Source organism: Haplochromis burtoni, unplaced genomic scaffold (genome assembly GCF_018398535.1).
Source record: "Haplochromis burtoni strain Fernald_Lab_line unplaced genomic scaffold, NCSU_Asbu1 Contig_12, whole genome shotgun sequence".
Lineage (NCBI taxonomy): Eukaryota > Metazoa > Chordata > Actinopteri > Cichliformes > Cichlidae > Haplochromis > Haplochromis burtoni.
In genome coordinates, this window is record NW_024582373.1 from 2506579 (window position 1) to 2531709 (window position 25131).

The following is a 25131-nucleotide window of genomic DNA, read 5'->3' on the forward strand; positions in this document are numbered from 1 at the left end:
CCCCCCCTTGCCTCTTGGATTTGTAACCTTGACGACAAGCAGAGGTTCTGCTGGTGCTCAGTATCGAGCACTCAGTCTCACTGTAATCATTAATAATTTAGAGCCCTAGAAGTGAGCTGTGAGGCTTTCAGACACTTTGTCAGATCTCATGAGATCAGATGCATTCTGAAAATCATGGGCTTATATTTACTCTGATTTGTTTTTGCGAGTCCTCTGCATATCCCGTGCGTTCAGTAAGCACTGATTGGATCGCCGAGTGTATAGCTTAAAAATAATGGAGCCCAGTCGGTCAAGCCAGTCCTAGTAGGGATGTCATGCTACCATGCTTTCACACCGTAGGACTGACCATCGTGCATGTTCTCTCCTCTTCCAGAGTCTGACATTGATGCTGCCACTGCCATGATGCTCTTAAACTCTGCCCCTGGGCACCACGTTGACCCATGTAAGACAACCTACAAGTAGCCATACTTTCACCTCTTCTTTTAGCTTTGTGTCCAACCCCTGACATACCACCCGTCATTGCTTAAATTTTCTTTGATGTTGTGTGTGTTCAATTCTGATGTACACAGCTGCAAGAAGAAGTTTGAATGTCTTTGAATCATCAGAATATCTGCTTTGTCTAATGATAGACAATGTGGGTTTTTTTTATCTTCATCTAAGCTGCAGTAATAGACAGACAACATCTCACCAAACTAAAACCACACAAATAGTTGTAGTTCACACTTTACACACTTAGTAATGGAAAAATAGCAATGAAGCAAAATGGATTCACCCGTATCTCCAAGATGTCTTGATTGAAGGGCCCTCTTTAGGTCATGTCAATGTGTTTCAGATGGGCTAAAGTTAGGAATCAAAAGGTAAAAACATTTGTATATAAAGAAAAGGTAGATGAAGAATAAGGGTTTTTGTTAAATTTTAAAAAGGCTTTCTGTAAAAATAAGTTCTGAGAAGTGATTTAAAATTGGATATACTGATTTTGGTAAGTTCCTCTGGTAAATAGTTCAACACTCTGAGAGGAAATCAGAAAATGACGCAGGCTATAGGGCGGGTTAGGAGGCTCTGACCTGAAGAGCATAACCAGCAGCTTGGTTCATAAAGTCTGTTGAAATCTGATGTAGGTAGGAGCAAGCCTGGGTAAGGCTTTAAAAGTAATGAATAAGTTTTTAAAATCAATTCAGTATCTAACAGGAAGCCAGTGCAGTGTAGCCAGGACAGGAGTGATGTAGTCTGGTCTCTTTGATTTTGTTAAGAATCTGGCAGCTGAATTTTGAACAAGCTGGGGGCGGGAGATGAACCTTTGGCTGAGACCCGAGTTGAGGGAATTACAGTAGTCTAAACATGATGAGATGGTGGCATGGATGACTTTTTCAAAGGCCGCTTGAGATGGAAACAAAAAAAATGTGTAAACTTTTGTAAAGTTTCTTAATTGTAGAAAGCAGGATTTTGGTGGTTTGTGAGTCAAAAGAAAACTTGCATTAGAAGCAGGTTTTGAGTGGAATTCTTGAAGTTGTAGGGCAGATTTAAGTCGCTTTAATTCAAACTTTATATTTAAATAGCACCAAATCACAATGGTCATTTCAAGGCTCTTTATATTGTAAGGTAAAGATCCTGCAATATTAAGAGAGCAGGGGGCACTAAGAAAGAGGGCCAGTGTTGAATAATTCAGAATGATTAAATGCAATAGTGGTGTACAAATGGGAAGTGAAGAAGAAACACATGGGAATCATGGGAAGCCCCCAGCTGCCCGGTTCTATTGCAGCATAACTATAGGTGGGCTAGGGTCACCTGATCCAACCCGAACTATAAGTTTAAAAAAAAAAAGAGAGAAAGTTTCAAGCCTGATCCTAAAAGTAGAGATGGTGTCTGTCTCCCAAACTGTCATAGGCTCTTTAGAAACTATAGCAAACGCAAGCAAGTCAGCAGTCTGAAAGCAAAGTGCTCTGTTAGGATCGTAAGGTACTAAGACGTCATTAAGATATAATCAGGTCTGAATATTCAAGATTTTAGATGTGAGTAGAAGGCTTTTAAATTCAATTCTGGATTTTACAGGTAATGACAGGGAACATAGTTCCTGTATTGTGACATCTATGATTTAATGTCAGAGAGACTTCTTAAGATTTGAGATTGTATTTATGTTGATACTTAGTAGAACAAACAACTGTGTATTATCTACATACATGACGGGGAAAACGCTTTATTTATGGATTACCTGACCCAATGGAAGCATGTAGATGGGGAATAAAAAAGGATCAAGAACAGACCCAGGGGAGGTGGGCTGAGGATGAGAATTCTTCCATTACAACAGAAAAAGGATCTGCTTAATAAATAGGAGTGAAACCTGGACATTACAGACTTCAACATACAACTGTTTGTGTTATTAGTTCATTGTTTGTCTATAACAAACAATGAACAAACTCAACTGAACCTCTAGCTCAGGCTTTTTTTTTCTTTAAAATGTATAGCAAGACAGCTTTAGGAAGTGATTTTAGTGCTTGATCTTTCAACAGGGCAAAAAATACCATAACAAATAATTTCATGTATTTGTTAAGGTGTATTTATTGAAATCACAGTTAATTTTAAAATCTCTCGTTTAGATTTTGATTTATTTTCTCAATGCAAAGTTTATTTTTCCTCTTGCAAAGGTTCCCACAGAATCATTAAATGTTTACTTTTTCTAAGTTTCTACATCTTTTACGTCCCCCCCACGAGTTTTAATTCTGCTTTCACATTCATGCAGCAAGCTGTTTTAAAACTACGTTTTCACTGCTGGTCCTAGACAAATCTTAGTTCTGCTTTAAACTTGTAAACAAAACAAGTTAAAGCCCCCGAGTGTCTTAATGATGGTGTCGCTTTTTTTTTTCTTTTTTTCAGAAATCTTATTTCAAACCAGTCATTTATCTCTCTGTAACAAGACCTCCTCATGCACTGAACGGTCACTTACCAGGCTTTCATCCTCTCCTCAGGCAATTCTGACAGCCCTCTGGACCTCTCTCGGCCCGACTCTGTCTTGGTGAGCAGCGATCCAAAACAGGACCACAACTACAGCAGCGCAGCCCTGCAACGCTGCTCCTCTCGCTCCTCCTCATCTTCTCTTTCCTCCCTGGACGAAGGCGGCTGCGAACGTAGGCAGTCTCGCCGCGCCGGCAGCGAGGGTTTCCACAGCGACGAGGACTCCGACCTCTGGGACGAGAGGGGCGTTCACCAGACTTCTCGCCGTCCGCTCGCCGTCAAGTGGCCCCTTAGCAAGAGGGCGCGACGTGAAGTCAAGCCAGAGCTGGACGAGGAGCTGAAGGAAGCCGCCGGCTCCTTGCTGCACCTCGCCGGTATACGCAGCTGCACGGAGGGCTCCAAACGCACTGTCAAGAGCACAAAACTTAGCAGGAAATGAATTTTCTTTTACCCCCATAAGACCCTGGACCCAGTGAAACCCTAACCTCTGACCCCCTGTGTCCCAGTGTGCCTCCTTCTCCTAATCTGATCGTTCACTGGCCATTTTGAGCCTTTTTTCTTTTCCTTTTTTTTTGGTTTGTTTGTTTGGGAGTATCTCTGTCCAACAAAACAAATGGCAATAGTATCGTTCACACAGGAGAACAAAGCCATATACAGTAACTCGGGGGTAACTTTTGAGGGTGGGTGTTTGGGCTTATGGAGAACCATCAAGATACCTATCCAAAACGACCTGCCTGCTTTCTGTTGGATTAGAGGACTGTGATTCAAGAAGTTTCCTCTCAAAGACAAAAAGTGACACAAGAAGAAAAAAATAAATAAAACAAAAAAAAAAGCTGAAAGCTGGTTTTATAACTCAAAGCGTTGCATGCTTCCTCTTCAAACCCGTATCCTCTTCCAAGTGAATCTATTTATGAAGCGAACGAGTGCATGTTTGTAACAGATGAAATCTAACCTCCTGGTGTTGACATTTTCTCCTTTTATTTTTCCTTTTTTGTTGGTTTTGTGCTAAAGGAAAAATAAATTACCACTGTTTGGAAAGGAGTTCCTGCTCTTGTAGAAGAAAAAAGAAAGAGATGCAATAATTAATCCTCAACCTTAACTTTCTGACATTATTCCATGGTGGCATATGTCAGTCAAGTATGCTAGTTAAACTTTACAATTAAGCGAATGAACGGAGTAGTATTATGATCTTGTTATGCGATAAACTTACTACACGCGAGCCGCGTCTCGTTTTCAGGATTAGCAAAATGTGGATATAGTATTACTCTGCCACTGCCAAATTGAGTTGCAAAGTTAGCTAGGACTTTGCTTGATTTTGCGCGGCCATTGCAGCACAGCTGTTTTCTTTCTGTTTGTGTTTGTTCGTTTGTTTTCTTCCCAATCCACTGTTAATGGGACATCTTTTCTCATGTTTGGCGACAACCTATGCAAAGGGTACATCTGCCTTGTTTTGCCAGGTGTTCGCTGCGTGTTCATAGGTTATCCTCCATAAATTTTCTTTTTTGTGTGCACGTACACATGTGCGTATCACAGTGCATGCCGACATCAGCTGGACCCTTGGATGACAGTCACGAGAAAGAGTTTAAAATTTTTTTTAATCCTTCTACTGACAAATACAATGAATATAATGTACTATCGTAATGACACATCTCCCTGCTACTGCTGTACTGTAAGAGCTGCTCGGTGCTCTGCTTGCTTTTGGGCTTTCTGAATGCAGAGTTGGCTAATAGTGAGGCGAGGGGGAAAACGGAGCGGATGGTAAATGACTGCCACGTCTCACGCCAATATTTGGATTTGCAGTTTGATTATATCTCTGGCCTTGTTTATGATACCTTGTACTTTAGATAATTACTAAGTTATACAGGTAATTTTGAGTTGGCTGATCTTGTGGCCAAGTTAATTCACATCTTGAAGGAAGGTGTGTGTGTGTGTTTTTTGTTTTGGGGTTTTTTTCTGTTCTGAGACCCACAGCATAGAGCATCCAAATGTAAATAACAAGAAGGGGGACAGTATAGTCACAAAGAAGTCAACTCTGTACACGCAGTTGCTCGCAGGCGAGATGCTGAAGACGCTTGTTTGTGCTCTGTGCTGTGCCCTCGGTTTTGGCTGGCTGCTAGTTTTTCGTCCTTGCTCTTCCTCCTAGAACAAAATAAGGAAGTGCACGTTCTCTTCTCAAGCTGTGAAATGGAGTGTTTATTGTCAGTTGATTGCACGCGGTTCTCTGAGGGGAAGTTGCGAGCCACTTGCATAGAAGGCCACAGTTTTCTGTTTTTTAAAAAACAAACAAACAAAAAACCCCAAATAGAAGCAGCGTACAGTCAACAGTAGCATAGATGAGTGATAGGATAACAAGCTGGAAAATGTATTCCCCCCCCCCCACTGTACTGGATCACATGGTGTGACTGGTAGTATAGCGTGCATGGTCGGTGCCAAACATTTTGTCGTGCCACTGATGCAAAACTGCAAACTGGCTGCTTTGTTTTTTTTGTTAATATCTATAAACCCCTCCTACTGCCACACTGTAATTGTGATCTGGAGTTTTTGAATCAGGAAACGGGCGATGACTCTGGTCAGTACGGTGACATAACCAATCTTTTGGTCTACATTTGTCGCTATTGAGTGGGAACTGCTCTTTGCAGACTAAGCCGCAGTTCTCAGCTGATAACCGAGTGCATACACTGGTCTTGTTTAGCTGTGAAAAAAAAAAAGAACAAATTGTTGTTCATTAATCATCACCTTATTTATGACTTTAATTTATGGGACTTTTTTCCCCGAACGCATCAGACACTGGTTATTTAAAATAAATGACTAGGCATAGTAATTTTTTTCCCTTCATTCTGTGAACTTCCTTTAATAAGTATTTTTGTTTTTCTCCTTGTTTATTTTCAGCAACACACCTTCCTCCCCCTCCCCCCCCGCCTTTTTTTTCTGTCTTGTTACAGTGATTAAGTATTTTGCCAATGTCTGTTGTCTTTAGAGCGGGTGTGTTTTCAATTTAACCATGACTGCCAGGTTTTCTTGATGTTTTTGTTTTGCTTTTTGTTAGGTTGGATAGAAAACAGTTAATTAACATTGATCCTGAAACCTTTTTCTGTTGCCAAATCGATGTACAGCTGGGGTGTAGATAAATTTAAGATTGATGCACCCAATTTCCCCCTGCCCCACACACACACACACCACCCCATGCGCACCCCAAGTTCATCTGGGCTCATTTAATCATATGGTTTTGTTTAGGTATTATGACTTAAGTAGTCAAAGAAACTGGAGATTAGCTGTAAGACTCTTTTATAAAAGTACTGCCACCCCATAACTCATGCTTCCAGGTTTTGTTATTGAATGTTTTTGAATATCACTGTAAAACTGGATCTGAGTTACTCAGTCTTCAAGCAGCTGCTGTGTAGTTTTCAGACCTACTCTTGAGTGTCGGGACAGCCGCAGAGAAGTTTTGGAGAGGCTGGTGGAGATAAAAGGAATAAAAAAAATCACCCTCATCCTTTCTGTAGCACTTGAGAAATAAAAGAAATGTTTGTCTCAAGGTGACACCGAGCCAGTCGAGTCGATCTGTGGGTGAGCTACCAAAACATTTCTGGGTCCCAGGACTTGCACAATTCCAAACCCAGTTCCCTTATTGCTCAACAGCTGTTATTAAATATTAATTATGTGATTCTGTTGCATTTCCTAATTTCTTATGGGTGTGCTGAGCATTTTTATTTTTCTTGCATTTGACAAAGCTGCCAACCCAGTATGAGTTTGTGTCAGTTGTCTGCCATGTCCATTGGACCGACACACCTTTTTGGTTTTTGTATGCTAACCTCTGTTGATAAAATGTTTATAAGATTTATTTTCGCCAAAGATATGCAATTGCATTATATATGGTATTACAAAAATATTAATAAAAACCTGTTCTTGTTTATTGCCGTGTGCATCTTTTGGTTTCTTTGTGGAAAATGGGGCTTGACTTGAGTGGGTTTTTTTGGTTGATTTTTTTTTTCTTTTTTTCCTTTCTTTCTTTTTTTGTCTGTAAGAATTTTTTGGATCGATCTTGTCACCTGCTGCGAAAGCCACAAGATCAGCGATCCTTGACTCTGTGGTTCTCAGTTTTCACATAACAGTGCTACAGCTGGGAGATATTTCCCACCAAGTCCAGCAGTTTCTTTTGACTGCACAGGCTTTGCTCAGCACTAAGTGTGGCAGCACCATGACACTTTCCCTTTCTGTCTTCTCCTTCATGTTTTTTTTTTTTTTTTCTTTTTTTTAAATGGCCGGCTGCCAGAAGTGCACCTCGCATTAATGTAAATTCCAGGGCTGCGCCAGTGATGGATGCATCATCAGATGTGCTAACGACACTCTTTGCTGTAAGTTAATTAGTCATGGAGGACTGTGGGATGAACACAGTGTGACCCTGAACAAGGGCTTGTCTGACTAGCCTCAGGCCCACTGGCACAGCTCTATTGTTCAATAGAGTCCTGTGTGTCGATGGGGAAGGGGAGGGGATGGGGATATTGGAAGGAGGGGGGACTTCTCCCTACTGACTGCCTCAATTCAGCTGGAAATCAGAGCAGCATCACCTCCCCTTCCCCTCTCCCACACGCCCCTAGCAACCACGCCACGCCGACAGTTGCCAGGCAACCAGACAATGCTGGAGCCACTGGCTGTGGTGTGGTGTGCGTGTGAGAGAGTTTGTGTTTGTGGCCGTATACATACATTTAAGATCGCTGATGGCGGAGACGACGGCAGAGGAAAATAAAGAAATAGTATGCGGCCGAAAATCTAAAAGAGATTATTATGGATTAGGTGAAATTAATCGTGTAGGATTTGCGCAATGATGGGTGCATTAGCAACATGTCATTTCACTTCTAGTCTAAATGAGGTCATGTGCGTTTTAAGGGGGGAAATCACATCCTTGACAGTGCTACAACCCGCTTGTGATTTCTGACCTTGTTTCTGTTAATGCGACACACACGGAGCTGGGAAAAAACCAAAACAAAGCGAAACCGAGCAGTAAATAATTTATCACATCATTTTTATTGTAAATGGCATTAGGTCTCCTAATGGGAAAGCTAAGAGGAGAGGAAAGGATGTCTTAATAATGGAAAGTGTCTGTGTTTAGGCTACTGTAGGGAGAAAGGAAATGTATCCTATTGAAATAAATGATATTTAAAAAGAAAATACACATTTGTACCCTTATAAATGAAAGCTTACAGTTATACACCATTCTGAATTTAATCATTAGTTATTATTAAACTCTGGCTCTCTTCCACAGCGTGTCTTTTGTCCTGTCTTCCTTCCATCACCCCAGCCAGTTGCTATACATGGCTGCCCCTCTACTGTTTCTGACCGAGGTCTCTTCCTGTTACAAGGGAGTTTTCGTTCTCACTGTCACCAACTGCTTCTTCATATGGGTTTGTCTGATTGTTGGGGATTTCTCTGTATTATTGTACGGTCTCTACTTTACAACATAAAGAGCTTTAAGACAATTGTTGCTGTGGTTTGGCACTATATAAGCAGAATTGAATTGAAGAGAAAGGTGGTTTAAACATACTACATCTACCTACCTACATAGGTGTAACAACCCTGTGCTAGCTCCAGGGCAGATATTTTTGCTATAACTCACACCATCTGTCTCAACTAGACTACCACACACCCCAATCAGATTTAAACGGCTTGGTAAAGTAACATAACGACAACTCTGATGTATATAAGCACAGAACAAAGAAGACAAGCCCATTAGCCACAGGTCTTCACAAACTGATTGGATTGGGAGACTCATTTCTAGAATTCCTCATCATTTTCAGAGGACCAACTTCCAGACATGCCACACACACAGTATTATAGTAAGAGTATCTAATTTCAATGTTTGAGAAGTAACAATATTTTAGTCCTTTACAAAAACGCCAAATACAGTTTCATCATTTGGGTTATGTGATCAGCTGCTGATAGCCAAAGAACTGGCAGTATGCTGATTCTGTTCTCTGTCTCCTTCCTCTTTCCAGCACCACTTTTTTTCACTTTGCTTGCTAAACATAATTTAAAAAGCTGCTGCACCAGCTAATTACTTTTTAAGACACCCAAAAAAACATACTGATGCATTGTTGATGTCAACTGGTTCACAGTCATTTTGCGAGCTGACAGGAAGTAAGGTCAGGAAGCACAACTAATTCATTTGCCTGCATGCTCCTTCGTCATCAATACTTTTCACTATAGAAGTCTAGTTTAATCAATGGAGTGTGAAATGACTGAGAAAATCTTTGAAGAACTATAATCAAATTAAAAGTCATTCAAATATATACTTCATAACAAAAAGAAAAGAAAAAATAACAATACAGTGTGCTGCAATTTAAATGACAGTAAGTAAATGATATCTATCTATCTATCTATCTATCTATCTATCTATCTCTTCAAACGCTAGGTGGCGCCCTGCTTTCTCCTTCTCCCTTCTTCTCTGTTTTCTGCACTTTGACCTCGGTGCTCGCCTCTCTTGTTGGCTCAGACTTCAGGAGGATTTTGCGGGTTAGCTAGAAAATGAAAGTATTCCTTCAAATGAATGGGGATTTAGGGCTGTTTTGCTAGCCGAGCAGCCGCTACCTTTACTCTCTAATAGGATTTGCGGACGCCGCGGGTCACCGGCTCCTGTCAGATAAAACCACATACATGTGTCGCTCCTCGTCGGGGTTTGTTTTGCTACATAGCCTCTTCGCTTAGCTAACAGGCTCTGTCGGCGTTACTGGTGCTAACTTGAAAAAAAGGGGACATTACTGTTAGATCGGAATAAACACGTGTTTTGGGAAATGAACTGTTGACCATTGTCCGTTTTATTTTCCGGGACTGATGACAGACCTACTGTCATAATGTACCCGAGTTCAGTTCTCACAGGTAGCGGAAGAAGCCTTGTTGGATTAAGAAATTTTACCAGTGGGCTAACCGACCTGAGTTAGCCAGGTTACAGCTCACCGTGTCCGACGTCAACCTTGCAAGTAACTGACACCGTGAACTACATACTAAGCTAACCGGACAGCCTTTGGCCAGTCCGGCTACTGAGGATTAACGTTTCCTAGCATCACCGGTTGGCGACTAGATAGCGTCGCCATGGCTAACGTTACAGACCTGCAGACAAAATACAGCAAACTGGCACAGGAGTATTCAAAGGTAAAACACCGCCTCTGTTTACTGCTAACGATCTTACCTGTTATTGCTAACAAAGCTACTACACAGAACCTGTCAGTGAGCTATCAGCGTCAGCTACCCGGTGTTTTCTGCCTTGCGTGAACTTGAACTCAATGGAAAACAACACCTGAGATATTTATGATTAGTGAAGTGAAGTGAAGCAGATTAGCTTGTCAAAGACATACACATAACTTAGACCATAGAACCTACTTTGTTGGGTATAGCAGGAACTAATACAGTTCACCTGGAATAAGGTAGATTATCACAGATGTAGGCTAGCCGCCGAGGCTACACACACAGGTGTCATTATCAGCCTGTGTGTAGCTTTAATGCTTTGTTTGGTGCATTTTCCTTAGGCTGCGTGGGAAAATGTCTTGCATGCTGCATTAGAAATAAGCGGTGTTCAAAGGATGTAAACTATTGTTTAATGGTTAAACAGTTTAGTGACAGTAAAGCCTGTGTGGCCTTTGTTTCTGTGTCAGCTGACAGCTCCGGGAGCGTTATAGCTGTTTCCTGTTCCACTCTGCTCCTCCCCACCAGCAGCCAAACAGTGTATGATCCTCAGGAAATGCTGACTGTGTGATTGTTGCACAGACTCTTGCTGTAATAAGCATGTCTTTAGAGGCTACTGATCATACAGTAAAAAGCACTGAGTTCGGGTTTCTCCTGTATGGTCAGTACTCATAACTCATTACTTATAAATGTGGAAAAGTCACTCAGTAAGCAAACTTTTCTTGACTTGAACTTGAAGTATATTAAAAAAAGAACTGACACAAGCATGCCACAGTCTGACAGACAATACGTTTCTTCTTCATATTTATCTCAAACGTAATATTTTGGGCTTATAGAGAACGGTAAAAATCACATGATTTATAACAGAAGGCAAAATGAGAGCAACACTGAAACACACTAATGGATTCATCTCAATTTTCTTGTTTTTGGAGTCATTAGGAGGCAAAATTGCAGCGGAGACTATTATTTGATTACCTGCTCTGATCTTGTCTACATAGAATTGAATAAAAAGTCAAAACTACACATAATTATTGAGCAGAGATTTGCCGTGTGCTCTTTATTTTAAAATTGCATTTGCATCTCAAACAGCAGTTTGTACTTTTTACATCTGAATGTTTTTTTTCCTCTGTGTGTGTACTTCACAGCTACGTGCCCAGAACCAAGTGCTGAAGAAGGGGGTTGTGGATGAACAGGCCAACTCTGCCTCACTAAAGGTACAATGATGTATATTTAAAAAAGAAAGCAAAGTATTGAGAAAGCAAGCATTGAAATGACATTGTAAGCAACTCTGTTTTTCATATTTGCAAACCAAATGTGATCACCAAGTCCTGACTTGCACTTGTTGCAGTGTTACCATGAGTTATGTTGCTGTCGCACAATGACAACAGAATGACTTCATGTTGTTTTAAAGGCTGTGATTTGCTTGCATGTGTTATTCATCAAAGTCATCACTTTCTTTCTGCCATTAGGAGCAGCTGAAGCAGAGAGACCAGAGTCTGAGGAAGCAGGAGCAGGAGATGGACAGTCTCAGTTTCAGGAACCAGCAGCTGGCCAAGAGGGTGGAGCTGCTACAAGAGGAGCTGGCTGCTAGTGAAGCTAAGGGCAAAAAGGGGAAGGTGAACATGAGGGGAAAGGGGGAAATGCGGGAGTGGCTACACGGTGGACTAGAGGGAGCAGCATATATTTATTTTTTTGTAGTGGTCTTAAAGTTATGGTAGTTACACAGTAATGTTTGTCTGACAAGTTGATAGTTAATAGCCCCCCCAATCTCCTCCAGAGTAAAGGAGACTCTCCTTCACAGCACGGCCTGCAAACCCAGAGTGTTTTTGATGAGGACCTGCAGAAAAAGATAGAAGAAAATGAGCGACTTCACATCCAAGTAGGCAGCTTAGAGTGCATGTTTAAAATACAAATTTTACAGTGAATGTGTCTGGATACGAGGGGAGGTCACGTATGTGACAGCTGTGCTTCCTGCTGTGTCTTTGTCAGTTTTACGAAGCAGACGAGTGGCACAAGAAGACGGAGGCTGAGCTGAGGGAGCGACTAGAAAAGCTGGAGAAGGATGCAGAGCAGCACCATGGCGTCGTGGACGGGCTCACCACAAAGTATGCAGAAACGATCGAGCGGCTGCAGAGTGACAAAGCACGTTTAGAGGTAAGGGCTCAGCGGGAGAAACATTGAAGTTGTTCACACAATTGCTAATTTTGATAACATTTAATTTTTAAAAAATGATTTTTTTCCCCCTGTTTTTACAGGTGAAAGCACAAACTCTGGAACGAGAAGCAAAAGAGTGCAGAATGCGAACAGAAGACTGGTAAATATACATTTTATTCGTAGTTTGAATGATTTAATTCTTCTATAACATTGTTCAGCATAGTAACTGTAAGTAACCATGTGAGTGTTGAACTGACTTTGACAAATACAAGATATGTACATAATACATTTTGTAGAGCCATGATGCAAATCTTGCAGTACACATTTCTGCACATTGCATTTTTAAACTGAATTACACAAACTTGAAATGCATGTTGGGAGCAGCTCAACACTTCTTCGATCTCCCTCTGCAGCCAGCAGCAGCTGAGGCGGTGCCAGTCGGAGCTGAACAGACAGGTGAAACAAAGCAGCAGTGTTATCCAGGAGAAAGTGCCCTTTAATGACACCAGTGAGTATCTGGTACTATTTGAGAACATTTCCATCCTTGTCAGTGATACTATAACTACACGCTACCCTGGAGTAAGCACTGTAACGCTACACACAACTGTAACGCTGCGCCGACGCAACCAATTAAACTGTGTTTGCAAAGTTAATAAAAGTTCATTGCGGGGGTTGAAGTTCTGCTCTAGTTTACATGCTTCTTTTTTTTCTCCTCCATCTCTGCAGAATTTAGTGACTACAACAGCCTAAACGTGCCATCACACAATCGAAGGCACCAGGTAAGTGAGAAAACAAACACATTCGGGTGTATTGCAAGTACAGATTCACATCTCAAGTAACCACCTTTAAAAATATTACCTGTACAGCAATGTAGCGATAACACACTGAGTTGCCTTTAGGTAGAAAGGGTAGTAAAGTAGCGATCTGTGCACTGTGCCGCCTTTCAGCTGAAGGCCCGGGATGTAGCAGGCCAGGCCATGAGCTTCATCCAGGATTTGGTGGCTGCTCTGTTGAACGTCCACTCCTACACAGAGCAGAGAGTACACATCTACCCCCTGGACTCCTCTATTGAGACCATCTCCCCTCTGAACCAGAAGGTGAGGCAGCCATACAGGGAAGGTACAGGCATTCTGTCAAATACAATGCATGCTGGTGTTCAAAGCCATTTTCTAATTTTCCATTTTCTAATCAGCTCTTATTTTTTATTTCATTGTGACTTTTTATTTTAATTCAGTCGGTTTCCCGAGTGGGTTCCTTTGTTTCAGTTTAGTTCTCATTGATTGAAAATGTTTAGTTTTAGTTGAGTTTTTATTAGTTTGGGTTTTTTTTAATGACTTTTTAATAATTATTTTATTGAGGGTGTATGTCAGAGGCAAGATTTTAGGAAAATCAGTCTAGGTATTACAATAAAAAAGCAGTCTTGCAAACATACAAGGTGCCAGTAAACACATCCATCAGTGTCTCATCTAGGAAGTCGCAATAATTTTTTACCAGACTAACAAAGACTTTTCACATCTGGTTGTAGTTAACTATGCTAGCCTTATTGGTGCCACATAAGGAGGCGCATTTCGTTTAATGTATGTTCCTTCTCTTAACCCAGTTTTCTCAGTATCTGCATGAGAATGCAGCCTATGTGCGCCCCCTGGAGGACAGCTTTCTCCAGTTATACCAAAGCATCACAGAGGACACTGTCACAGTACTGGTACGTTTTGGATGGAGGGTGTGGAGGTCATATGTTTGTTTAGAGACAGAAAACAAATTGACACTAATTGTGCTTTTCTGTTTTGAATGAAAGGAAACTGTGGTCAAGCTGAAAAATTTTTCTGACAACTTCTCGTCATACACCCACTTTCTCCAAAAGATTCTTCCCTACCAGTTAAAAAGGTCAGCAGTGTGTGTGTGTGTGTACACGTGTGTGAGATAGAGACAAATAGAGTGGAGGAGGCTATTGTGATGGGTGTCTTGTGCTTTCAGCCTCGAAGAAGAGTGCGAGGCACCTCTTTGTACTGCTGCCCTTAGTGCGAAAAACCAGGAGCTGCAGAGTGACATCAAGCGAGTGACATCTGTGTTTGAGAAACTGCAGAACTACATTAACCTTTTGGCCTTACCCAGTAGGTTATCACACAGCATTTGAGCTCTTTTTGTCTAAAAGCTCTCAGTCAGTACTGTGCCAGAATAATTATATACATACATATTCATTTAAATGCTGTTTTTCCTGAAGGAATAGGGGAATTTGTTAATATGTAAATACAGCAGAGGCTTTATGAAGTGACGAGCAGACATGTCTGACGAATGTGCGCGATGTGTCTCAGGTGTTCGGCAGGATGCCATGCCACACAGCAACACGTCAGCCGTCTTCACCCAGCTGGCCGCCTGCCTGCACAGTCTTCATGATGCCATTAAAGGTGGGTGGATCTGTTTTCGTACACGGCGTGAAGATTTCTTTATGTACTTCATTCATAAATAGTACAGCAAAAGCAGCTTTTTAAGGACTAAATATCCAGAAGGTTCAGTGTAAAGTTTATTCAAATGAATCAGCAGACGGAAGCATAATTTTTTGCTCTTTGGAGAAGAGTCACTTTTGTAGGCAATTAGCTGTGAGAATGGGTTTCTGTAACAAGCGCCTTTGTTTGGGTATTTTAGTTAAATGTTCACTCAAATCCTGAAGTTTTAGTGTATGAGAATATTGTGAAAATCTGTTGGTTATTGTTAAAAAAAACACCGGTCAGGGAGCGAGGCACTGATTGAGCCACGTTTATTAAGTTAAATTTGGAACATAAAGCAAATCCTGCTGTTCTTTTTTGCTCCTTGTGTGTCCAGAGATGTCAAAGCATTACAACCAGAAGGCCGACATTGAGCGGGAGCTCCCCACCGTCACCCAAAAGCTCTGTACCACCACAGAGTGCCTCCTGGGATCTCTGGGTTCTTTAACTAGCTGCACCGGCAAGGTATGGCCAACAGGGGGCAGGCAGCAGCCAGGTTTATATCTCCTGTAGTGTATGTTTAGCTTCAATACATAAAGGCGTAATTGTAAGTAGCAGTGAGTTGTCTCTGCAACTGGGTCACATTGGTAAATTGCCACAAATGGAAGAGCACAGAAGTGCGGGACTCAGGTGGGCAGCGGTTAAACGTTGAAAGACACAGTCCAAATTGCAGTCTGTACAGCTGCTCCCCAGCAAGAGCACAGGGATGAATGATTTTTGTGAATCGAGCGAATTGTCGGCTGAAGTGTGTGTGTGCCGATTGGATGACACTCCACTGGGTTGCAGCACAGCCCACGACATGTGGAGTGAGCTGCATTTTGCAAGCAGGCAGAGGCTTAATTGCTCCAACATTTATCTTCCTCAATACTTGGTGGTGGAATTGGCTCTCTGCTGTAAACACAGCGGCTAATCTCAGGGTAAACGGAACGCTGAGTGTCAGGGTTTCTTCAGCTGAGGAAGCTGCAGAGATATCAGTTTTGTTTGAGAGATCTGACACGTGATGTCGCTGTAACTTGCTGCAGATTGCCACCTTCTTCAGCAACAACTTGGACTTCTTCACATCATCGGGCTACAGTCCGAGAGGCAGCACGGCAGCTCTTAACCCCGTGCAAGCAGAGAGTATGCTGGCCAACAAAAAGAAGGCAACAGCCTATATCCAAGCTGTCAAAAAGGTTAGTGTGTGTAGCATGCTATTTCCCACTTTATTCCCTTTTCCCTTAAATAGACTTTACTTGGGCTGGCTGAGAGGTTCTGTCTTTCAACTACTTTTAGTATTTATTATGCCTTTAAATTCATATTTCATGTTTTTCCTACTGGTTGGACTGTTGCAAGTGCTTAATATCATTTAGCCGCTTCCCAAAAGGGGACCTTGACTTGCGTTCGGAGTGCAGCTCCTCCGTCTTGTACTGCAGTTGGCAGCACAGGAGCAGTGGTCCCCGCCCCCTCACGTGCCCTGGAGAGCCGCCCTGAGTCGGAGGGCCGCTTTAATCGACACCTGCAGCAGGTGGAGAACTGGTTCACGCTCCTCTGCGCTGACTTGCAGAGCAGAGCGAGGGCTACCGTCACCAGCTGCAGTCCGAAACAGTGGAGTTGATTCGCAGGAGAAACCCTCATCGGAGCAGCAGCTGATTATATTGCTGAGTTATTTACTTGTCACAGAGTACTTGGCAAATAAAATGTATGCAGAGGGGGGGGACGAAATGAAGCGCATATATGCACACACACGTCTCCCAACCACAAACAGGATTTGAATCGGTAGGAAACACTGAAGCCTTTCAACTTACAGCTCACAGACTTTAGATCAGTGTGCTTAGTGAGATTAAAAACACTGATTTGTAATATCTTTTCAAAAACATTAAGAAAGTCTTTGTAAGTATTTCATCTCTCAGAGAGTCTCATATCTACATTTTACATCTTATAAATGTTTTGATCTGCTTTTACGTTGTTTTTATATTTTATAATTCCATTTTTTCATTTACTTTTTAATCAATTTGAGTATTATTTTAAGCCTGCTTCTGCAGAATTCAAATTCTTTAAAAATATTACATGGATTTTTTAAAATGATAAATGACTAAAATAAGTGTTTTATTCACCCATTTAGGCCAAGCCCCAGTCTGTTCCGTACAGAGAAGCCCTGTCAAACCGTCGCATACTAACCAGCTCCACTGAGAGCAGAGAAGGTCTCACTCAGCAGGTAAAAATACAGAGATATGGATAAATTGGTGATACAAGTAGAGAAAAAACTGTCCTGTCTTAACACAGTCTGTATTATCTGAGGTGTGGACAGCTAGCAAAGCTGTTGATGTTTTACTTTTTAAAGTGCCCAGTGTTTCACGTAAATGTGTCACTTTATCAAAGTGCGAAGCCATATAATAAAACCCAGTGAGGATTATTGTATAGTTTCCTTCTTACAACTCCTAACCTTTGCTCGTTTCCGTATCCACAAGCTCACTGTCCACTTCTCTCCTTCTCCCCATTGGCCTCCGGCAGGTGCAGCAGAGCCAAGAGAAGATTGCTCGTCTGGAGCAGGAGAAGGAGCACTGGCTGCTGGAGGCCCAGTTAGGGAAGGTGCGGCTGGAAAAGGAGAACCAGCGCATTGCGGAACTGGAAGCGCAGCTAGCAGCAGCTCTCGGGGGAAGTCCGAACTCGCAAACGGCTGCAGCCGGCGCACTCACGCGGGGCCACGAAGAAGCAGCGGCAGAACTGAAAGCTGCAGAAAAAGAGCCGACGCTGTGCACGAGCCTGGTACTTCTCCGTGACCGCTCGGTCTGCTGTTTGCTTTCACTTTGCAGGGGAAATTTTGTGTCCTTGGCACTGATTTGTTTCAACAAAGGGAGTATTATTGTTGTTTTCTTCTGGCTTCCACACTAAGCCGGTTAATAAAACACAGACGTCCAAGAGCTGATGTGGCAGAGTAGGAGAATGCTGTTGTTATTCAGTGCTGAGATTGCTCTCATAATGTTTGTTTCAAGTAGCTGTAACACGTGTGTTGTAGTTAGTAGCTATATCCTGCATGTTTGTTTTTGTGTTTTTCTTATATATATTTTACATTTGTCTTACTTTTCGTTTCTTTTTTTTGTCACCAGGTTGGAATGTTGTGCACAACACCTACAGATGAGCATGTGAGTGTCCGTACATCTGATTAAAATATTTAAGTGCAGAACTTGTACCCATCTAATAATGCTCCCTCCAAGGACAACAAAATCTTGTGTAGCTTGATGTTGTGTCTGACTTTGCAGGTGGGAGACGAGGAGTCTAGGGAGCAGCTGATAAAGAGCCACTACATGGCCAGAGTAGGAGAGCTCACCACCCAACTCCAGATTTCAGATAGCAAAGCTGTGCACTTTCACTCTGAGGTGAAGATCTTACTGAAAGTTGTTTATCAAAGTAACTGTGCGTCGTAAGAAAGACCGTTAGTTTGCCTTACAAGTACATATTCTCTTTGTGCTTTGAAAATGGTTCTCGAGTCGGGGTTATTACCATCTCCACTGAAAAACCGACACTAAATATTTTAAGTAATATGTTGTGTCTTACCCTCGATGTAAATGACTTGTTAAAGTTACTGTCACTTGCCTTAGTTTGGCATTATAGCAACAGAAATGCGCCTGATGTCGAGTTAGACGTGACGGTTTAGCAGCAGAGACTAATATTGTGGATTTCCTGCAACTTTGACACTCTTCTTAAATAAACCTACTTTTCAAAGAAATCCTTCCTGTTATTGCAGCTTTTGAAACTGATCTGTAAAGCCTGCCAGACATGCTTTAAAATCATCAGGGCACAGCAAGTTGTTTACTTTTCTCTTTCCCTTTGTAGTGTCGAGCTTTGGCTAAGAGATTAGCCATTGCAGAGAAGTCGCGGGAGACTTTCAGTGAGGAGGTCAAACTGGCTAATCAGAATATCACACGCTTGCAGGTATGATGCACTGCCAAAGAGCTTCCAGTTATAGCATAAAGAGTAAACATTAGCGTCCTTTCAAGTCAAAAAGCATTCACTTTGTAACTGTTTGGGCCTGACACGCAGGATGAGCTGGCTACGACTAAGAGGAGCTACGAAGACCAGCTTAGCATGATGAGCGACCATCTGTGCAGCATGAACGAGACTTTGAGCAAGCAGCGAGAGGAAATCGACACGCTCAAAATGGGCAGCAAGGTATAACCTTTTGAATTCCAGCTTCTTTTGCAATATTTTCTTTTTAAAATTTTGGTTCCCTCTCAGGGTTTGCTTTCAGCTGTGAGGTGCTGCCAGTCTCCAGTTAGGTTTCTGAAATGTTTGGGCGGTGATATCATTTGAATGCGTATGTCAACGCAACAACATTAATGTGTAGACTTTGCTTACGTATATACATTCAATTTGGCATTAATTAAGCAAGTTAAAGTTCTGGAGTTGATTCTAGTTCACGTTGGCATTTGCACTTTTCTGTGAACACAAAAATGTGTGGTCAACGTCAGCTGGTCCAAGTGAAGAAGGTCATCGTTACAATGAGAAAACAACACAAATCCACCAGCCGAATAAACAGTTCGATATATTTTTGAGAGGTTAAATGGTGGATGATCACAGGATCATTTCCATAAGCAGAGGAAAAAAGCCTTTAAACATCCTGCTGAGTGAAAAACACTCTTCCAGGAGGTAGGCGTATCGTTTTCAAAGTCTGCCATAATGAGAGTAAAAGGGTTCACCACAAGGAGCAAACCGGTGATTAGCCACAACAGTAGAAGGTGCAGATTAGACTGCCAAAACACATCTATAAAAGGCCGACCAGCTCAGGAACAATATTCTTTGGACAGATGAAGCTAAAATCAACTTGTAGCAGAATTAAGGGGAGAAGAATGTAACGGGGCAGGCTGGGATCAGCTCATAATTCAAAGCATTAATGTGTGATGGTGTGGTCACGCTCGGCTTACAGTAACGATGGGTCACTATGGTTTATTGGTGATGTGACAGAAGGTAGAAACAGCTGGGTGAATTCCGGAGTGTATCGAGCTATACTCTCTGCTCAGATTCACACAGATGTAGCAGGGTTGATTGGATGGTGCTTCACGCTACACATGGACAGTGACCCAAAACATACAGGAGTTTTTTAAGGTAAACAAGTGGAATATTCCGCAGTGGAAATCCGTCACCTGATCTCTACGAAAGTGAGCGTTCATGTCAGCGAAGCAAATGTGTTTGGCACGTGAATAAAGCTGACAGTAATTCCTCGTTGAACATTTACAGACCAAACCGTACCACCACCCTGTCCCTCCAAATCTCGAAAGAGAAGCGATATGGCCACGTGGAGTGTGAAGGATCAGCCGCTAGTGAAGTGTGACATTGTAAAGTTTCTCAGTTATGAGGTGAAGTGGGAGGTCAGCGGTGGCGTTGCGGTTGTTGCGAGGTTTAATGGGAAAAGCACCTGCCGCAGACGTCTGAAAAAGCCATTAAGCTACAGGCGCAGTAAAGGAGAGGGCTGTTTTTTAAAAAAGAAGAAAAAACGTGCATGCCCCTGCATGTGCGCACACGGGTGGCTGCATGCTGGGAAGTTTCAGGACCCGGCATGTTTGTGATCTAAACGTGGCGATTTTTCTCTTGAAGGCCAGCACACCAGCCTCAGCATGTTTTTCAGTTTTTGAAACGGAATACGAATTTTGTCTGTCTTAGTCACTGCACTGAAATGCAACACAGAGCGTTAGCTTTTGCACCAACCCTGGATATGGCTTGCTTTGAGTTTAGAGGACTGAGCTCACTTTTTTGTGTGTGTGTGTTTTTTCTTTAGGGAAATGCCAAAAAGAACAAAGGCCGCTAGTGCTGCTCCTCAAAACTCAAGCTCCATTTGACGCCACTATAAAGGCACCCTGGGAGAAAACCTGAACCTCGGAGCCTCCCTGCAGCGTCTTGGTACCAACACTGTCACCAAACCACAGGATAACCACCTGAGCCTGCAGTTCCTCCACTTGAAGGCAGTACAAAACTGTTTGGAGGCTCAAACACATTTGACTGAAAATGCTTTGTTTTTCCTTCCCCCCTTTCCTCGTCGCAGAAGTACACGAAACAAAACAATTTGCTAAAAAACAAAAGCTTTCCAAAACTGGACCAGAAGTTACTGCTTGACCTCTGCGTCAAACCACGCTGCTTTCCCAACAGAAGGAGCAGAAGAAGATAAACAGCTGCAGCAGCTGAAGTTTTTAATACTCACTGAAGTCAAGACTTGAAGACCAAACCCTGTTAATCAGTGCGTGTAGTCGTCCAGCTTAATGTGCGTATGAGAGACGGTGGAACTGTGCATTTTTATTGCTTATCTGTAACAGTACGTGTGTGTGTGTGTGCGCGCTTAGACTGTTGTGTCCTCGTGTGACTGTAGCACCAGGCTTTACAACGTAAGTAATGTTTTACAACTACCTTTTTTTTGTTTCTTAGATCAAATTTGAGATAATAATGCCCCCACGTCCCTTCTGACACTAGCATATAACACAAGCTTCTGAAAAGAAGGGCTTTAAAATCCCAACCATAACAAAGATATGCTTAAATTCATTCCTCATTTTTAAGAAATCTTCAGTCGTCTAGGAGTGGAGGAAAGAAAAGATGTCTGCCTCGAAGCACTGATTAACCGTGTTTACTTTAATGGGAAGGGACGGACAAGTTGGAGCTTGTGAAATGATGTCAATTTATCTCTGTGAAATTATGCTGTAACAAGTCATTTTTATCACCAAAGTAAGTGCGGATGTGCACTCAGAAGCCTGGCGGGGAACGGCAGTCTCGCGACGTTGTACGACGTGTGGATAAAAAAGGGTTTATGTGAATATAACCTCATTTAAAATCATGTAATTGTACTGTACAATGAGTAAAAAAATGATATAGGCCTATGTACAAGAGGCATTTATTCAGAGGTTAAAAAAACTTTTATTTTCCACAAATTTTACAAACTGACATCTGTGGCTAGTTTAGTGTGTGTCTCGTCTAAGGCTACAATACAGAGATGTATCGCAGAGGGATCGGCCCACACTGGAACTGGTGCTCAGAAAACTTTTGAGTCATGGCAGAGGGCAGTTAAAGTTTACACTAAAATTGTACTTACATGAGGTAAAAGGAAGAAAAGCCCAGAAGTGATTGTGAGCAGTTCATTTAAATCCTTTTGTTTGCCAGTCTACAGCTGCCAGCAGACCAGCAGACCTTTGATCTGACAGGTTTGCCAACGCCCTCTAAACATATTAAAAAAAAAAAAAAAGCAAGAAACTTGTATTCTCACATTGTAACTTGTTGAAAAGCACACATCAAATATGTGACGCAAAATAAAGAGCTTGCTCAAAACATAAATGTGTCATGTATTTAGAGTCACTTGGTTATTAATCACTCCTAAAATTGACCTAACTTTACCTGCTGCGTTTATGGGGGGTGAGGGAGACTGGGAATTGTAAGTTGTGTATAATTTAAAAAGGCGAAAAAGCAGCCGCTAACACACCCAAACTACTGGGAAATGAGGCACGGACATGTGGGGACTAGAAGAGCAGTTTCTGATGCCGTCACTTGTTTTGAAAAGAAAAACGTCGTTTTATAGAAATTCGCGATGCTTTCAAGTACTCTTGGTACATGACTGAAAAGTACAGTAGCTCTAATAAGAAGTTTGTATAGGCTGCAGAATTACTATACATAATACCAAAGGCATTTATATTACTGTAAAGTTAGGCGATTTAAACACCCTGCTCGAAGTTGTGTGTTTTATACAACTTACGTTTTTACGTGCTTTTGTTTTGTAAACAGCGGTGAAAGGGCAGACGAGATTCTCTTTTTGTGTGTGATGAAATAATGATCAACTTGTCTTTTCTTCTTTTTTAAAATTATTTTTTTGATCTTTTGCTAAACTGAATAACTATCACAAGGCCAAAGGTTGTAATGACACACTTTATATAAATGTGGCAGTTGGGTGCTATGTTTATGGTTAGCTTTGAAACATTGTCAACCGTATCTGAACTCTGATAGTTACTGAGTGAGCATATTAACATTAATTTGTCGAAATATGAACTTAGTAAGTTAACCTATGTCCAGAAATAGCCAATGTTCTGATGTGTCCCACCGCAGTGAACGCAACACTGCTGTGTTCAGTCCCACAGTGTCCCGTCGGAGGACAACCATCAGTCTGAACTCGGGAGGGGGAAGCGCTAGGCTGTGCAAACTCCCAGGATTTACACTCTGCCATTTTGATCAGGACCGGGCCGACGTCGGAGTTCAGACGTGTCCATCAAAAAACAAACAAAAAACAAAGCAACAAAAAGTCATGGCTTGAATTAATCACTGCTGCTGCTAAGTTTGTGAGTATGTTTTCCTTTTCGCTTGCACTCAGGGAGCTGTGTTTAGTTCAGGTCACGTTGTAAAAACCAAATAAATTGTTTTAGTGTACTCTTTTTTTTTTTTTTTTTTTTTGTAAGTGTCGACCCGGTGTGCTGTCGTGTCGTCGCTCGGTCGAGAGTGACTGGCGCGTGTGGTGCTGACTTAAAAGTGCGCAAAGCCAGAGCACGATAAAAGTAAACTCAGGGTGACAACTTTACTCCTTCGAGCTCGTGCGTCAAAACAAAAGGCGCGGAGCTTTATCCCAGGATTGGGCCTCTCTGTCCGGGACGCGGGGCTGCCTCTGTTGTGGATGACAGCATGCTTGGTACTGTTTTGTGTGTCCAGTCTTGAGTTGCCATGGGACGAAAAGAAATGTTGTTTTCCAGCAACTAGTGTTTGTGTCTGGCAGCCAACTGACCGCGCGCTGGGTGTGACAATGAAACAGTGTATCAAATAAGTGTGATTTAACAGGAGGCATACAGTTTATCTGCGCATGTAGATGATATTAATAGGAAATGTGTAGCCTTTTTTTAATACAGTAAACTTTTAATAAGTATGGCTAAATGGGAGATTTTGTAACTTTTGCTGGACTGTAGCCACTTTAGCAGTGAAGAGACCAGTGCGAGTCATAAAGACAGTAAAGTAGCCCAATCATAGTCTACTAACATTAGATAACATCCTCTAGTAGCAATCAAAGCTGCTACAGCAGGAATGTTAAACTCATTTTACAAGTATTTTGATTACATGTAAATCTTCCCGTTTAATTTTGTTACATAAGTACAATTTATAAAAATAAATGCATTTGGACAAGTGAAATGTACTTGGTAGAGGGATTTCCAACTCATTTTACAATGTAAGCCACATACAGCCCACTTTGATTTGAAGGGGAAAGAAACTGTTTAACTATACATTTAATCTCTGAGATATTTTAATGTAAGAATAAGAAGAGCAGTTTAAACAGGACATGCCAGATTGAGGAAAAAAAATGCTGCTCTAGGTAATGAAAGGCATCTGTTAGCATGTCTTTTTGGGCTTACGTGTAAGAAATGAAGGTGTAAAATTAAATAAAGGGTTTTGGTTGCTTTTGCTCAGAAAGTTTTTGTTAATTCACAGTATTTGTTTCCTTGTGGACTCGCTGTGAAATTTCTATAGTAGATTGTGGGGGGGGGGATGGGTTTTTTCCTTTATTGAGTGGTTTATTCATTACTTAGGAGTAATGGAGGGGGTCATTATCAGTAGGAAAAGCTGTAAAACCAATGAAAATGCAGTTTAAAAAAAAAGTTCAAAATGTATGCTGTCTTTTACATTTTCCAAAGCAGTTCAGTGGGATAGATTTGAGTCTTTTCCAGGCCAACTCTGGCCTGTGGGGCTTATGTTTGTCAACCCTGTACTAGAGACTGCAGCTTAGACCCCCTGTGTACTAGAACTAATATCTATACATTTTAATTTATTCTATTATTTGTTTTCATACTTTAAGCACAAGTTTATAATAGTTTATCCCTTCATTCCAGATGAAAGGAAAGCATAATTAAATGAGTAAACTACATCCACAAACATCCCCCCATTCATTCCTCCTCATTCTGTTCCCAGTTATGCTTGTCTGAACTGGAACAAATTTCCACAATAAATGCGGCAGGGAATCCCGGGATTAAAGTGTATAACTAACATAACGCCGATTCATTCAACGTGTGAGGAGACAAAAAGAGCTGCGGCACCCACACTCGCTCCTGTGCTTTGTGTTAATGGGATCTCACTTTGCACACGATGCCACTGCTGCCACTGGAAATGGGTCATCACATTTTCAGCTCTGCACTAGTCCATGCTCTCATTGTGGTTACAATGGTAGCAACCTGCCCTCTCATTTTAAAGTGTCTTATTTTGTTTATTTATATATACAAGTTTTATTTCGAAGGAAAAATATTCCAGGCTGTGGTGTGAATGTACAGGAAGTGGCCAGAGAATCCAGCAGGAAAGTGTCTTCTTTGATCAGGAAGCATCTGTCCTGCTGAGTTCAAGCCCTTGTGTGTGTGTGTGTGTGTGTGTGTGTGTGTGTGTGTGTGTGTGTGTG

General features: G+C 41.8%; 3 protein-coding genes across 6 annotated transcripts in view; all 3 read left to right on the forward strand.

Annotated features, from left to right (window-relative positions):
- foxn2a (forkhead box N2a) overlaps positions 1-6862 on the forward strand; it is a 21243-nt gene extending 14381 nt beyond the window's left edge. For 2 of the 3 annotated variants that reach the window (XM_042215383.1, XM_005915444.2), the window contains exons 5-6: positions 374-442; positions 2964-6862. In XM_042215383.1, the coding sequence (XP_042071317.1) occupies positions 374-442; positions 2964-3388 (494 nt within the window). In that variant the 3' untranslated portion in view covers positions 3389-6862. The remainder of the gene's footprint in view (positions 1-373; positions 443-2963) is intronic. The other variant, XM_042215386.1, reaches the window with a different exon arrangement.
- Positions 6863-9391: 2529 nt separating this feature from the next.
- ppp1r21 (protein phosphatase 1, regulatory subunit 21) lies at positions 9392-22048 on the forward strand. 2 transcript variants are annotated; one of them, XM_005915447.3, is made up of 22 exons: positions 9392-10095; positions 11271-11339; positions 11595-11741; positions 11927-12004; positions 12115-12279; positions 12381-12439; positions 12693-12787; positions 13006-13058; positions 13227-13376; positions 13880-13981; positions 14075-14163; positions 14254-14390; positions 14592-14684; positions 15100-15227; positions 15785-15934; positions 16864-16956; positions 17253-17507; positions 17849-17884; positions 18002-18118; positions 18576-18674; positions 18783-18911; positions 20515-22048. In XM_005915447.3, the coding sequence occupies exons 1-22, from the start codon at positions 10036-10038 to the stop codon at positions 20542-20544; spliced, it is 2334 nt and encodes a 777-aa protein (XP_005915509.1). In that variant the 5' UTR covers positions 9392-10035; the 3' UTR covers positions 20545-22048. The 2 variants fall into 2 exon arrangements, with proteins under 2 accessions (XP_005915509.1, XP_005915508.1); XM_005915446.3 differs by having other exon boundaries at positions 9393-10095; positions 11903-12004.
- An 823-nt stretch (positions 22049-22871) lies between these two features.
- Positions 22872-25131, forward strand: part of LOC102302390 (stonin-1) — a 15730-nt gene continuing 13470 nt past the window's right edge. The window contains exon 1 of the mRNA XM_005915448.3: positions 22872-23044. The gene's annotated coding sequence lies outside the window, so the exon portion shown is untranslated. The remainder of the gene's footprint in view (positions 23045-25131) is intronic.